At 47.0% G+C, this 15629-nt stretch overlaps 1 protein-coding gene across 1 annotated transcript in view; it reads left to right on the top strand.

Annotated features, from left to right (window-relative positions):
- Positions 1-6: 6 nt before the first annotated feature.
- LOC104280511 (inositol-trisphosphate 3-kinase B-like) overlaps positions 7-15629 on the top strand; it is a gene marked incomplete at both ends in the record, with an annotated part of 61611 nt that continues 45988 nt past the window's right edge. The window contains one exon of the mRNA XM_009878181.1: positions 7-144. Within this exon, the coding sequence (XP_009876483.1) occupies positions 7-144 (138 nt within the window). The remainder of the gene's footprint in view (positions 145-15629) is intronic.

Below are 15629 nucleotides of genomic sequence, written 5' to 3'. Positions count from 1 at the left end.
AAGCTGTCATCATCCTCAGCCTCTTCCACGGGCTTCTCCTCATCCTGGGAGGAGTCCGAGGAGGACATCTCCAGCGACCCTGAGCGCACCCTGGACCAGGCACCGGCCTTCCTGCAGACCCTGGACCAGCAGAAGCCTCGAGTGGTGAGTCTTGCACCAACCCTGGGGAGGTGTGGTGAGGGCTCACAGTATCTGTGCTCTGAGGCAAAGCTGCGGTGGGAGGGCAGAGGTCTGTCCTAGCAGAAGTCTGCACAGAAACTTTCTGTTTGCTCGGCAGTGCTTGCTTTCCCTCACATCAGAAGTTTATTCCTAGTCTGAAAATCCACTGCTCACAGGAGAGAGCAGAGGTAGCCGTCCTGCCGTACACGGTCCCTGCAGAGCTTCACTGGTGCTGCAGCCTGCCCGCTGACGAGCTTAAAGTGTGCCCACAGACTGCAGTCTGCTGCTGACATGTAGTTACCAGCTCTCAGCACAGCTTCCCTGGGTGCTAGAGGTTTCCCATGATTTACATGAGCCTAAGGAAGAATTTATTTCCTCCTTGAAGGCGAAACTGTGTGGGCCGGCAGTCTGTTGAAATTTACACTGATGCCCATCACCATAGTGTCTGTGTGCTTTTCACATGGAAGCAAAATCTCTAGAATTTCTGGTAATTCGCCTTTTGAATAAAACTTTTTGCCTGTAGGGTATCTTACATTTTAGGTAAGCATATTTTTCTTAGATATTTATATTACATTTTCTGGATCTTCATTCGTTGTGAGACTGGTTGAGAGGCTTCAGGTGAGAGGAAGCATCAGTGTTGTGTTACCTGTAGAGCAGAAAGGCCTCCTCGGAGAGGAAGACTTTGAAGCGCTCTCCAAAGGCAGAGACTCATGGGATTTCTTGCATCACTTGGGGAGTCTGTTCCATGTCTGAGTGCTCCACAGAGAACATGCTTTGTCCTGAGCTGTCACACCATTTATCCAGAGGGCTTTGAAACACTTTACCTGTGTAGGGAGCCCATCACGAGGTTCTCCGACCAGCATGTGGGCTCTTCAGTCTTCTGGCTATGGGACATTACATGGATTTGAGCTCAGCACTGGGGCCTTATGCTGACAAGCCCTGAAAAATGCAGGGCAACCCAGTGGCTCCTTAATTTTAAAGAGTTTGGTAAAGGCCCATCAACTTTCAGTGGCGTGCTTCACTATGTTTAACTTTCCGTAGACACATGATTGTGGAAATCTTGCTAAGCTCTATGACATGAGGAAGACCAGGGCAGGGAAACATCTAAGTAAAGCAAAAGCATCAAACTCATAAACTGACGGACTGTGGTTTGTAAAATACGCAGCAGGCTGAAATAAGTATCTTTGCTTTTCTGCTTGTTTTGCCCTGTTCCAAGAACTCAGGCTCAGTTCTGCTCAGGATGGAGAAGCAGTTGAGTAAAAGCACGATTAATGAAGTTACGAGTCTGTGGCTCATTGTGTTTGCAGGCAGTTTTGTCTTTTGGGGCTCTCAATTGATGAATCAGCTTGCTCCCTTTGGGAGCTGCTACAATCCCTTTGCTGATTAAATTCTGCTGGTTTTGTGTGCATGAGCTGTAGTAATCTCTGCTCTATTCTCCACACTAATGACTGTTCCCAGTGCCAGATCCCACTGGTTTGCTGCTGAAAAGAGTTCTCTGATGGGCAAAATCATGCCTGATGCTCTTGTGGAAAGCTTTGTGGAGCCTCAAGCTGATTCTGCACAGCCTCCCGTGGCCTCCAGCGAGCTCAGCCAGGCCGACAGCTCAGCGGTGAACAGGCAAGGCTCGTTTGTGTTGCCAAAAGGCCTGGATCAGAGCAAGCTCAGATCAGATCTAAGATCAGAGTAGCACTGCTGGGCTCAGTAGGACTACTCCAGGCTAATCGAGATGAAGATCGGGTCCAAAACATGTCAGGCAGCCGGAGGACGTGCACTTGATTTTGTAGTTCAGTGCTGGAGTCGTCTCAGCAGGAGCAGCTGGGCTGATGTACAATTGTGCTTTCTGCTGGGCTCCACAGGTCCCGTGCAGCGCTGATCACCGGCTTTGGGAGGCTGTAGTCAACTTCTCAGCGGGATTGTGCACAAATGCCCAGTAATTCAAAGCTGATTCATATAAGTACACCCAAATTTGTGTACCAGTTGGCAACATCTTTTAAATCCATAATGACAGCAGAAGGCAGCTACTGAAACAGTCTCAGGTTGCACACTCATTTGTTTTCATGAACTCACCATTTCCTTTCAACAGCACACACAGTCTGGAAATCAGTTGTGTAAGGAGGGAGAATGTGTGAGAAGCTCTCTCTGCAACTTATGCTTTTCTGTCCACATAAATCCTGGGACACCTCGGCTGACAGAGAACAACGTTGTGCCTCTGAGTTGAGTAGATGAATGCTGAGCAGGCAGAGAGCCCTGCCCATCTGTAGCGGGTGCTGCTGGCTCAGGGGAGGAGGGCTCTTGTACCTGGAGGAGAGGTAATGACAAGCCACAGAAAAGCAGTTCTTGCTGCAGATATGGTCTGCGCTGCACATCTCATACAGCATATTTACAGATCTGCTAAACAGCAGGCTTGCTTCTGCCTTTCCTTTCTGGAGGCTGCCTGACTTAACAAATCTGTTAGGGATGTCCGGCTGTCTGTCGTAGTTCCTCCCGATGTCCCCGGGAAACAGGCAGATCCCTTCAAGCTGGCATGGACTCATGCTCCCTTTGTACTCCAAGTAGGAAACTTTTTGCGATGAGGCCGGCAAATTGCACAGAAGGAAAATTACATTGCCTAGGGAAAGGAAGGGAGGGAAGTAGGGAGGGAGGGAGGGAGCGTGGACATTTTGTTGGACACTGTGACCTGGAGCAGCCCAGTGGCTGATACACAGGGTCTGCCTTTGTTTATCGAGGCAGTTTGCTCAGTAGGTTGCCTGTCCCTGCAGTGCTCTGGTGCCCAATGGGCTGTGCAGCGCTGGGGTGCGGTGACCCAACCGTGACTGCAGCAGACTTCTGAAGCACAGTGACAGTAAGAACAACTTGACGTTCTGCTGTTGCCCAATTGAAAGTCCACTTAAGGTTTGAGTAAACCTCCGCATGAGGGCTTTTGCAGCTGTAGCTTTCCCTGAGCTGTGGGCTGCTGCCAGAGAATCCCCACGCTTGTTTATTGACGCTTGCAAAGTTTCGAAGACACTTGAGCAATTACACTTCTCGGGCTGTGTGGGAGGGACAGCCTGTCCGGGCCGCATGTTGAGATGGGGACATGCGGTTTGATATCGCCACAGGGCAGCGCTGGCTGCACGCCCCCTGCGACAGCGACGCAGTTTGGGGAAGGAAGGGGTGCCTCCGCCCACCCACCGCCCAAGCTGGAGGGATGCAGCTGCTACTGGAAGGTGCCTGCCCCCAGCACGGTGCATCTCTTGCCAAGGGAGGATTTTCCCCTCCTGGCTGATCATACAGGTCAGGTGTGCAGGGGAGGGAGGAGGTGCTACCTGTCCCAGGCTTCCAGGGCACAGGTAGTCTGAGACATCAGCCCATCTCCTAAGGGGGATATCACACCCAAAATAAGCCTCGTTCTAGCAGTGACTCCCATTGACTTCAGTGGGAAAATGTGAGTCTGTGAGTTTTACTCTTCCTGAGGGACCCCATTTGCTTTTCCCAAGCAAGAGCTGATAGACCGAGGTGTACTCAGCAGCAGGAGGTTTGGCCCCAAACTTGGAAGCCCTTCAGTGAAGGATGTTCCAATGCTGATCATTACAGAGTTGTAATTGACTGAAATCCTCCAGTTTGTCAATTCCTTAGCAAAAGGAGACAAAGCAACAGAGGAGTGGGGAGGAAGGCAGAAATTGTTCAAGTACGTGCTATAGAAAAATGACACATCAAGGGGCAAAAAACCAGCCTCCTGGAAAAACAGCGCAAGATGATGCACTGTTCCTCTTCCTGGCTTTCCCACAGCTGCTGTGGAAACACAAGGACATAGGGCAGAATAGTAATCAAACGACTCTCGGTACATCGTGAAACCTCTGCTCCTTTCAACAGGCAGAGCAGCTTGCTCGGAGTGAGAGACTTCCATTAACCTGTGCAAAATGGCAAGAGTTTTTGGAAAAAGCTAATGGCATTGCTGCTGACAGGCAATTTTTTAATTCGTTTATTTGTTTGAGTCACAATGGCTGTAACGCATTTCTGAAAGGAGCCAAGTTTAGATAGGATTAGTGTCAGCCAAGGGCCTGTGGGACCCTTGCTTATTTCTCCGTGAGCTGTTCCAAGGCCTAAGCTGAAAACAGCACTCCTGATTTGTTCCTGTGAAAATCAATCAAATGAAATAGGCTTTAATTCCCTTTCCTAGCTGTCAATGTGATCAGGAAGTCTCCGTGTAACAGAAGCCATGACCACATGGCTATGGTGATGCATGCAAGCCCAGTGAATGCATGTCTTTGTGCTGACTGTGTTTATGTATTTTACTCCTTCCTCCCACCATGTTCATCTTAAAAGCTTATGAGCTTGTGAGTGGTTTCACCAATTTAGTATCAATATAATATCTAGCATATCAGAGCCCTGCATGCTTGCTCTGAAGAGCGACTGTTACTCTAGTAACGCGGGTGTTTGCCTAGGGAAGGTGCGTAGCACACGGGGTAAGCTGCCAAAGGATGGAGTTTCCTTCAGCCTTGCTGTGGAAAGACCAGGAGGAAAAGGAGAATCAGATGGACACCTCTGTGTTTCCACACTCAGAGCAGACCTGACAGCGTGGTGGATTTTGTCAACAGGGATGAGATCAAGAGCTCACAGTGCCTGGTGGGGCTGGGCAGAGCTTTAAGCTCTTTGTAGATGGAGGCTGTGCTCTCTGGGAAGTTCACAGAGCACCACTCTCCACATGGTGTCTTATCTTCGACCTACTCATGTGGCCTTCTTGGGGAATAAGCAGCTTTTTCGCAGGCTCCCACCCACGGAGGCTAAGTGAAGATGCTGCCATAACTCAATGAGAGACAAACGATGCTATTTCAAGTCCGTTTTCATCAGCGCTTCATTGGGAGGGTTTTTTTTTCTCTGCTCACTTTCTCCATGATTGGCAGTGCAGGAATTACATGGCACAAAGCAGATCCTTTTCATAGAGGCACTTACTTGCTAGCATAGCTGCTGTCTCTTGCATATTTTGTTTCTCTTAACAGTTTCACACTGAAAGCATTCATAAAAAATGGAAAAAAAGCCCAAAGCATTTCCAAGGTGCAGGAAGAACAAACATTAGGCCCATCATCCTTAGGGTCCCCAGCTCTGGAAATAGCCAAGTTTCCTCCCCTTCCGATGGGAATCGCAGGATGTCAGGAGCTTGGCCGCTTGGACCTTTTAGTTGTTAAGCTGAATGTCTGCAGAGTGAAGTTCCTGGATCAGCAGAAACTTTGCAGTTTTGTCTTTACCTTTTTAAAGCCTCACAATGACAAAAAAAACCCTCAATCGAATCATAGTCAGCACCTGCCTCATGTTTTCCATATTATTTCTATAATGTCTCTGGACAGATTTGCATGTGAAGAAAACATTAGCGCAGCACTGGGCTCTCGCATGTCCTGCGATGACTGAAAGCCAGTGCTGAGCTAATGTTTTCTTTACATGTAAACCTGCTCTAACTCACTAGAGAAATAACAGCATCTATGTATGATGTTAAATGTCACTTCAGCTAAGATTAGTCTTCTGTAGTTGTTAGAGATTATTTTGTTTATACCAGTAGGTAAATTTGTGCAGTAAATCTGACCTGCTTTCTACCAGTGAAGCCCAGCCAAGCTTTCTAAGAAAGATATGTTAATATTTAACAGCCAGCGAAAACTAAATGTTAACATTTTTAAATCACTGAGTAACTTCACAGCCTAATCCTGATTCTCAGATGCAGCTTTTCAGGGAATGTGGGCTTCCACGCTTACTGGGTTACTTGAAATGGTTCTTTTATGGAGTCTTCTTCTCTGGAGACATTCAAAACCCACCTAGACATGTTCCTGTGTGACTTGCTCTGGCAGGGGTGTTGATTGCTAGAGGTCCCTTCCAACCCCTAACATGCTGTGATTCTGTGACTTTGTAGAATTCTTCTTGTTCCACCTCGCTGGATGTCTCCTTGGGATAAGTCCCCTTCTAAGGTACCTTTCTTCTCTGTTGACTCTGGTGGAATCTTGAAGACTAGCCCAGGGGTGTGCTCAAGACAGAGGAATCCATTTCTAAAGTACTCATGAATGTCTTCTATAAAATTTATTGGAATTTCGTTCTTATTCATAGACAGGTCATGCATAGCCTGCACAACAGCTGCAGGTAGTTCAGGAAGCTGCTCCAGTCTGAGGTCTAACAGCTTCAAAAGCAAATGCCTCTGATTTGGCTTTTAAATCAGTGTTTAGGCAGGAAAGTGTGTGATTTGCTCTGCAACAGGGATGGTCACCCAGCAGTGCCTTTCAGTGTGAGCTGTCATGGGTGTGTTTGGATGCTCAGGATCTCCAGCTGCAAGTTTCAGTCTGGGTGTATATGCCACGAATGCACTCAGAATTGGTGGAAGCTTTCGGAAAACATAGACTGCGGCTTTTTCTTTCCCAGCCACGGTGGGAGTTCATCACCACAGAGCTGCTCTCACAGCTGCATGCCTGTGGAGATCCTCACTGCCGTAATCACCCACGGGTTGTGTTGTCTGAATGCCGGAGTTTTCTGACCTTAGTTTCTCAGAGATAGGTAATACTGGAGTCTGAAGCTGCTGCAAGCTGCGAAGAGCCATAGTAGCCTTCTCTCTCTCACATTATTTATTTCAATGCTGTCATACATTTCAGCCACAAGAAGAAAGAAGTTAGTTTTTTATAGTAAAGAACATTCTTTTCATTAATGACGTGGAAGAAGAGGCAGCCTAGTAGAAGGAATTCAATTCTTCCTTTCAGATCTAAAATTTATTGCTAGCCAAAATACAAGGATTGCTTTTGAAAGGAGAGCTAGGGGGTAAAACAACAAGTGCTTTGCACTCAGAACTTCTTTTAGGCAGTGCAGTGTATTATCTGATCAGCGCTACACAACAGGAACTGCATTAGCATTCAGCACTGTTGTGGTTTTAAGTAATAGTAAAGCATCTCTCATCTCCCGGGACGACATATGTGGGCTCTGAGGTGACATATCAATGGGCATTTTAATGAGTTTGATTCAAAGGACAGAATTAGATTGTCCATTGTTTGCTTCGCACATTTGCATTGCAGAGGTCAGTTGCCATGATATGGACCTCACTGAGCTGATGTGAATTTTGCCAAGGGTTTCATTCTTGGCTCTGGGGCTTTTGTCTTTGACATTAAGTCTTGTACTTGGGGTTTTGAAAAATAGGGCTCTTGGACTGTGCAAAGCAAAGGAGGAGCCTGCAGTCTTCACTGTCACGAAACTCCCTTCATCCTGAATACTTCAGGCTTTGCCTGGCTGAAGACCAATTTATTGATGCCAGGAATAACCAGCGCAACATCTTGGTAGGCTGGCTGTGCCAGAGAGCAGCCCAGCCCTCTCCCCCTATCAGCATTTGCAGAAGGGGTCATCACAAGTATGGCACCGAGTAGAAGTTAGCAGAGGGCTAAACAACCGCAGCACCTACCTTCAGCATCCCCTCCTCCTCCTCCCCCTTTGCTTCCTGTCCCTTTGCCCTTGCTTGGGCAACTCATCTGCAGCAAGATAGAATCAAAGAACCCTCTTCCTTTGCTAAACAATTCGCTCCTTTTGTTAGGGTCAGATAAAATGCTGATAAAAGCTGTTGTAGCTCCCTTGAAGCCAGCAGGAGCATGCTGCAGATTTGGTCCTTGATCCTTTTTTGCCTTGCTCTTCTGCCCTGCATGCATCCAGTTACATCTTGTGGTAAATCCAACATAAAACTAAATTAATGAAGCAGAGGCATGGTCCCCACGGAGGTTTTGCCTGTCGATAGGTATGGTGCCTCAGAGCCTTTGGGGACAGGAGTTTTATAAACAAAAAGATCTGCAGGGTGGCTTTTTGGAAAGTGCAATTTTAGGGTTGAGTGTTTTTTTCTTTCTCTGTTTTTGCTAAACAATCTCCGATCCCTGCTGCTTGGGAAAAGGGCAGGAGTGGAGCTTGACCTTCCGCTCACTGCTGAGCCTTGTTCATTGCAGCCGTACTTTGACAAGGCGTTTTGGAAAGGCGTAGGAATAACTTTTATCCCACTGAGCTAAATTTTCGTTAAATGGGTGCTTAAATACAGCGATCGAGAGAGCCCATGTGTACCTCTCAAAAGAAAGGAGACCAGGGTGCCGAGGAGGGGCAGGGATGAGGTGGGGGCGAGCAGGCTCCTTCTCACCGTGCGGGCCACAGGAATCGCTCTGCTGGCAGACGCAAGCCCCGTCAGATATCCGAGGGCGTCCTCCCACTGCAAGCGAGGTACAGAGCAGCTGAGGGAGAATTAGCAACCTGTCCAAATGTAATATTGTTGCTATTACGGGTAATATATATTTAACACTCTGCAGGGACCATTCAAGCCTGCATCTGTAGGAAGGAAGGAAAGAGTCAGGTTTGCTTTTTTGGCAGACTGCGGATCAAAGAGTCCAATCTGCAGTCTCTCTTGGTATGTTTTATGTGGGTGGGTTTTGTTAAGTTATAGGCAAAGTTATTGCACCCCTAGGCTACTCACATTAAACGTTTCTCCAATTTTGGCAACATTCTTTCCAGGCTCAACTACATTTGTTTTTATCTTCTCTATGGCAATTGATGATCTAAGTCTAAAATGTATAACTTCACAGGATCTCCTGTTATATATTTCTTCCACAGCTGTAACTGAATCAGGACAGTGTAATCCAATGACATGTTGTAATGCCTAACGCTTTCTTTAATAGATTCCAGATTAAAGGAGTCAGCAAAGTTTACATATCCAAAGTAATAAATTTAAACAATAATAACGACAAATCCCAAACCGTGATTATGTCTTGAAAATGTTGAGGGGATTTTTCTTCCTTCCTATCTTCTCTGGTCTGTCTAAAGTCTGTTTGTAGGAAACTCAACAGGACAGATAAAAAATGAAGAGACAAACAACTTAATCCCTTAATAATGTCAAGTGGAAAATCCAACAACGGATTGGCAAGGAACTCAAATAACAACTGCAAAGTGGCCCTTACTGAGGACTACAGACCTAATTTAAAAGGCTGAGCTTGGACTATAATTAGAGATGAGCCTGAAACAGTGCCCACAGGTCCAAATATTTCTTGGAACCCTGAAACAGAGCCCAATTCTTTTTTCTTTTCTTTTTTAATCCATACCTGCATAGCATCACCTTAGCTCCATTGAAACCAGTTCAGCATTGCCTTGTGCCTTGTGCTGCCCTCACTACCCACACAAAGTGACCATGAAAGGCCTTGGGGGTTAGTATTTCCACCTCTGGGTGCTGTTGCAGATGGGAGCATGGGATAGCAGCGAGCACCTGCGCTGCCCAGGTAGGTGCTGAGGAGAGCCGGGCATCGCTTGCCAGCATCGTGCCAGCCTCTGAGTCCCAGCACCTCATCCTTCTCTTTTTGGGGACTGGCACAGAGCTGCATCCCAGTGAAATGACCCCCATCCCAGTTGCCTATGGCAGTCTTGGGCTGTCATTAATAGATACGCCTTGAGAGCAAGGCATGTGGTCACAGGAGTGGGAGGCACTCGGAAATGCGACTGCCGAGCAGCTTCAGAAAGAGCACATTAATTATTATGTTCTTGGAGTTGTATTTATTTAGAGCAGACAGCCCTTCAGCCTGGGATTTCGTAGTGGGAATGCCTTACTGGGGTGGAGACCAGGGCGTCCAGAAAGGAAACAGAGGAAAGAGATTTTAGAACTGTGTCTTATCTCTATCCACCTGAATGACTGCGGTATTTTAAAAGAGTATGTGGAACCCATTGTTTGGAAAAACCCCGACAACTGTGCTCTCCCAGCTCCATTGTTTTTTATGTTCTCCTAGGAATTTGTATATAAAATGTTCCCAACCCAGTTTATCTCTCTCTGCTTGACAGATCTTACGTTTCCCTTCTGTACTGTTAGTAGAGTGGAACTAACCTTGATCTTTTTGCAAAGCCAACAGAATTGCCTGGTCGGGTGTCACATTGCCACCTTCACATGCAAACAGTGCGTGTCGCAGTTTTTGAGCAAGATGTACCACCGCTGGAAAAGAGTCTATGTAAAGCAGGTGAACTTTTAAAAAAGCAGCTCTGACCTGAACCAGACTGTCTCTCGGAGGAGGGAATATCTAATATCGTCTGGCCCTCACAAAGCCCCGTTGCACAGCACGTTCAATCAAATGGTCTGAGGCCAGGGATACCGCTCAGCAACTCCATCGTTAGCAGCCTCTCGTCTATGTCTCATCTTGAGGAGAGAAGACTTGTCCTCTTTCCTCAGGTCTCTGTTTTCTCATGTTACCTTTTGTTGCTGGAATGACTTTGTCAAGCTGAGGAAAGCAGTGTGGGAGTCCAGGTGGTCAAAAGCGACCGTAATGTTGACAAGGTGCCGGGCCAGCAATGGGAGGAAAATGCAGAGGTAGCACGATGTTGCCTTTGCTGCTCTTGTCTGTGTTGCACAGCCCGAGCAGCTCTGATACTGGGTCATTGAACTTTTGGGCAGCTAAAAGGCAGTTCCAGATCCCAGGTTTGTTCTTGTGGGTGGGAACTTTTCCCAGAAGGGAGAAAGCTCAGAGGAGCCTGTTTAATATAGGCTGATCTCATGCTTGAGCATACGCAGGAGTTGACCTTTCAGCACTGAAATAAGGAGTGATGGGAATGGAATAAATCACAGCCTTGAAAGAAAAGCCAAGTAGCTTAGACTTGCACCTCAGCAGAAGCAGTCAAGGTGGGGAGGCTGAGAAAGCTGAAGAGGGCTTGAATGACAGATTCAAAAAGCGATCTCTCAGCAACGGGTTTGGTGGATCTTTGCAAAGCATGCCTGCAGAGGAAAGGCTATCAAGATGCAGAATTGAGATAGGAGGTGATGAGTCCTGGGGGTGAATTTTGGTTGGCTGCGTAGTTTGAAAAGGTTCTATTAGAGATGTTACTCTGCAAGACATACAGATAAGTTAGATGTGAGAAATGGGAGAATGAGATCCAAGTTTACCACTGGCTGAAAGTTTCAGGTTAGGAGGAAGACACTCCCAAATGAGAATGGTAACATTTACACTTCCATTGCAAAGCCATAAATTGTTCTACAAATTTCCAGGCTGCAAAGAATCAAGCCTCTGTATTGCATTACAAGCCTCAGAGCCATTGTGTTTCCATCGAAGCCAAAGCCAAAATTTCCGTAAACTTGATAGGAGGCAGCTCCAAGCCCCCGTGGCACACCCCCTTAGCCTTCAGGGGCCTGGTGTTGGATGCAGGATTTTTCCAAGAGAACCAAAACTCAAAACGCTCCCCTGATATGCGGAAGCCACAACCCGACGAGGAACTCCCTCTTGTGTGGTGGCTTCTGTCCGAGCCTGACTCCCTTCTCAGTCTTGGGAGAGGGCAGCTCAAGGCTTTTTCGGACCAGCCACAGTGGAGGGGCAGGTTGCTCCGTGCCAACCGAGGCAGTCAGACCCCCAGCCCCATCCAGACACACCCTGGCAGGACAGAAGGTTGTAGGAGCTGGCTGGAGCTTGGAAGAACAGTTTTTTGGCAGAGAGTAAATCTTCCAGCAAATGTCAAGGGGGAGGGGGAGTCAAAATGATTCACAAATTCAAACACATTTTCTGAATAGTTCTGGCCTAGAAAAAAAAAATACAGAGGTGGGGGAAGAGGGAGGGATGTTAAAAATAGCAATGCGTGTCATTCTGACACTTTCCGAATGAACTGTTTCATTTTGGGAATGGTTTGTTTATGTTTTGCAAGTATTTGAAATGTAGATTTGATTCAAAATGGCATTTTTGACTTGGAAGTTGACCTCACTGCTAAAACATATTGAAGGAAGAAAAGACAAAAGGTTTTTTGGAGCTTACATAACCTAAAATGAAACACCTCCTTCTGCTTTGGCTCCAGCTGAGACATTTCAGAGTTTTCCTTCCACAGTCCCATGATTTTAGCTATGTTCAGCCCATCCTGAACATCTCCCCTACTCTAGTTTTTAGGTTCACCTCTGATGTAATAAAATCCATGCTCCATCCAGCTCTCATACTGGCCAACCTTCAAGTCTAATGCCATGGGGCAAGTACTTTAGTTTAATCTGAGGTCAACCACATGTTGCTGTGATTCAAACTGAAACCTGTGGTATCAAATGAATAAGAGCAGTAGGTTTTGTAGATAACTGGCAGCTTCTCCGGAAGATGCAGTGTCGAACCTCATTTAGAAAAATAACCCAAACTCCTGGGGCCCTGAAATCTGATCTAGAAATCTTCAGAGAAGCCGGAGTTTGCAGACAGCTGAATGGCAGACTTTCACTCCCCTGACACTCACACTGCTCTCATTCAACTGATTCATTAAAGGGAAACGAACAAACAGCTAGTAATTACTTTGCTGTAGCCAAAACGTGCCGCAGTTTCCCTGGGCAGAGAGGAAGGAACATGCATGTTTGCCCTAAGATGAGCCGTCGTCGAGCTTACCCTTCCCCGCTGTGTTTTCTGCCTGGCTGGGACACGTTGTGGCGTTGCCTCAGCTGAAGTCCATCCCTTGATGCTTGGAGTGGAGCCTTCTTTGCTGAGATTTAACCTTGACTGTTTTCTGAGCCCCTTCCCTCTGCACCTCAGGAGAGTTTGGATACAAAAGAGGGAGAAAACAGATGCTGTGGCGTGGTACGGCAAACTTTTTAACAGCAGCCCCTCTTGGGCAGGGACTGTAGGATAGATCTTTTCCATTCGTGGGAAGAATCTGTTTTTTACCTGCAGTAGGAAGATCTCTAAGCATTTTTCTGCCCCACTGTAACTTTTGCATTACTGAAGGGTGGATCTTACAGTGTGGACAGGATTTAGACATTTTGATCATTGAGGCACGTAGAGGCAAGGGGCTGGCAGTGGCGGAGCGGTGGAGCAGGCTGAGGTGGTCCTGGCAGTGATGGGAGTGGGACAGCTCTGCCGTTCTCTGCAGGGTCTCTGGCTCCCGCTGCGCTGGGGGGTGATCAGAGCCTGCAGCGGGGCTAGGAATTGAGGCCAGCGTGCACGTACCAGCTCTGCAGCTCCCTTGACCATGCATTTGCTGTTAAAACACTGCCAGCTGAAGCTCTCCTCAAAACAATGAAAATTACCATAAAATCCACAAAATTTTAGGAGTTTTTGGGAATGCTGGATGTGTTTGATTGTTTTCCTGGTTTCTATGCTTTCAACTCACACTCAGGACAATTTTCCAGACTTCTCTCTGCAAGCCAGAGGGCTGGAAATGAACTTTCTTTTTGAGAACGAAAGCTCAGAGTCTCAGCCACCTGATGCGAGAGCTGAGCACTGTGAGAGTAAGGGAGAGCTCGTGCCAAAACTGCAGGAGCATGCAAACAAACTGTTGAAATAGCTGCTTCTCTTGGTTGAGAAGTGGGCTGAATGGAAAGAAAGGCCAGAAGGGCAGAGCATATAAGCTGATTCGGCTTTCCTGTAACAAATGGAGAATGCCGGCTCTCCCTCCCAGGCCCGGGCGAAAAAGAAGAACGAAACAAAAAGCCCGTACGTGACTGAAGTGAAATCTGCCTTCCTGTTTGTATGTGTGTCATGGGGCCTGGGATGGCAGGTGGCATTTGAGTCTCGCACCTCCGCCAAAATTCAAACTCGTCTGCCAGGCAAAACCTGGAGGTAGGGGTGCAGACAGAGGTACAAGCGTTCGCTGAAGAAAAAGGACCCTACAGACTGCACGTGGAGGCTCACGCTGCTTCCCTGTTGATTTTTTTATAGCAAATATAATCTGAAAGCTAATAATTGTTTTTACAGGTAAAGGTGATTCAGAGATCTTTGACAAAAGCAGCTGGCAGGAGATGGGAAAACAGCTCTGACTATGTTAAAGTGAGGAGGCAGCACAGAGGCTGCTGGCCAGCACTTCAATGCAGATTATAAGATTTTAACAGAATTCCGGACTTTGCAACTAAAAAATTGCATTTGAAACTGGAAGCTTGCACACGTCTTTTGACAAGGAATCCAAGGCTCTGACAGTGCTCACAGAGTACCAAGCAGGGTTGTTGAACCATCCTAAACCATTTTTTCATTGAATGGGGCAGAGGTGCTGTGTGAAGTGATGCCAAGTGTTCTCTAGCGACTCGGGGTATTTGGATTTCGATTTGCTCCCATCAAATACACGGACACATTCTCCAGTTTGCCTCTTGAATTAAGATGCTGTTCACTTCCCTCCTTTCCAGCTGATAGATATGTGTCTTTTCCCTCCCCCAAGGGGAAGGAGGCAAGGATATTCTTCTTTTTTTAACTGTCCTTAGAGCTATTACATGTGTAAGGGAGTGAATCCCCTTAAAGCGAGCTGTGTGCTTTTCTCAGGTGCTCCACCTGTAGGGCTGACTCTGGAGAAATGGCACCAGGACAGCAGTTTTGAAGATTGTCTACAACATGCCGATGATCTTTCTGGAGAGCAGCTGCTTTTGGAAAGCTAGCTAAAGCTGCTGTTGGCGTAACAAACAGAATTTGAATATTTCCAGAATATGAAATGAAGGGAAGAAAGGAGCTTTACCGGCTATTGTCAGAAAACAGAGGCTTGCATAACAGCAACATTTTCCATATACTATGCAATTAAGTTACTTGCTTGGGGATTAAATTGCAATTCAGTTTAGACAGCATGGCCAGCTGTAACGTAACACACGTTACAACACACATACTGAATGTTATTACTTGGTGTCAGTGTTTATTGAACCAAGTGGGGATTTGAGAAACAAGCTTTGGCTCAGGAAACCCTAACAATGTGATGGCACTTACCATCTCTAAAGCAGCACAGCTAGCATTAGAATTTTGGGGAATAAGTTCTCCAAAGATAAAATACCTCGGAAAATACCTGCTAATCCCTTTAAACCCTTAAGACATTATTAATTTTCATACTGGGTAATGGAAAGCCACAGGTCTCACCACTAATCTCGACAACATCCTGTGGTTTTTGGAAAACCGAGGGAGACTCCAGGTGTATGTTCAGTGGCTGATTTTGCAGCGGCGGTTCCAGCTGATCTCACTGAAAAGTGTTTATTTGCTGCTGTCTGCTGGTCCCTTGCTGTCTTCTTTTGCTACTGCAGGAACCAGGGCCAGCAAATAGCACTTGCTGACTCCTTGAACTACGCCTCCCTCTCATTGAGGTGGTGTCCCTGCCCAAAACAGGGAGGTTGGACTAGATGATCTCTAACATCCCTTCCAGCCTAGGCCATTCTATGATTCTATGATTTTTATGGGGAAGGACTGACACTCCAGAACGTCACTTCATTTCAGTTGCAAGACCGGAATGTGATCGGGCCAATTCATCTCTGTCGTAGCTCTGTTGGGCCTGGTGGGCTTGCACAAGGGATAAATCTGATCCAGAGTAAAAATAACACGGGATGCAGATGGGCTGGGTTAGTGCATTGTTTATATAAATGGCTAGACCATGGAAAGCTGCCCACATTGCAAAATCCCCTCCCGGCTGGCTCTGTTGGGGATCCTTTGGAAAGCATGGCTTGGGCAGAGTAGCCACAAAAGGCGGCATGAAGACTGAATTTTCCCCTCTCTTCCTACAGCAGGTCTCTTGCGCTCAGAGCCGAGGACCACGTCGGCGGTGGGGCACGGGCTCAGGCC

The sequence above is a fragment of the Apaloderma vittatum genome, unplaced genomic scaffold (assembly GCF_000703405.1).
Source record: "Apaloderma vittatum isolate BGI_N311 unplaced genomic scaffold, ASM70340v1 scaffold20761, whole genome shotgun sequence".
Classification (NCBI taxonomy): domain Eukaryota; kingdom Metazoa; phylum Chordata; class Aves; order Trogoniformes; family Trogonidae; genus Apaloderma; species Apaloderma vittatum.
Note: the sequence above shows the minus strand (reverse complement) of the source record. Positions and strands in the feature narration are given on the sequence as shown.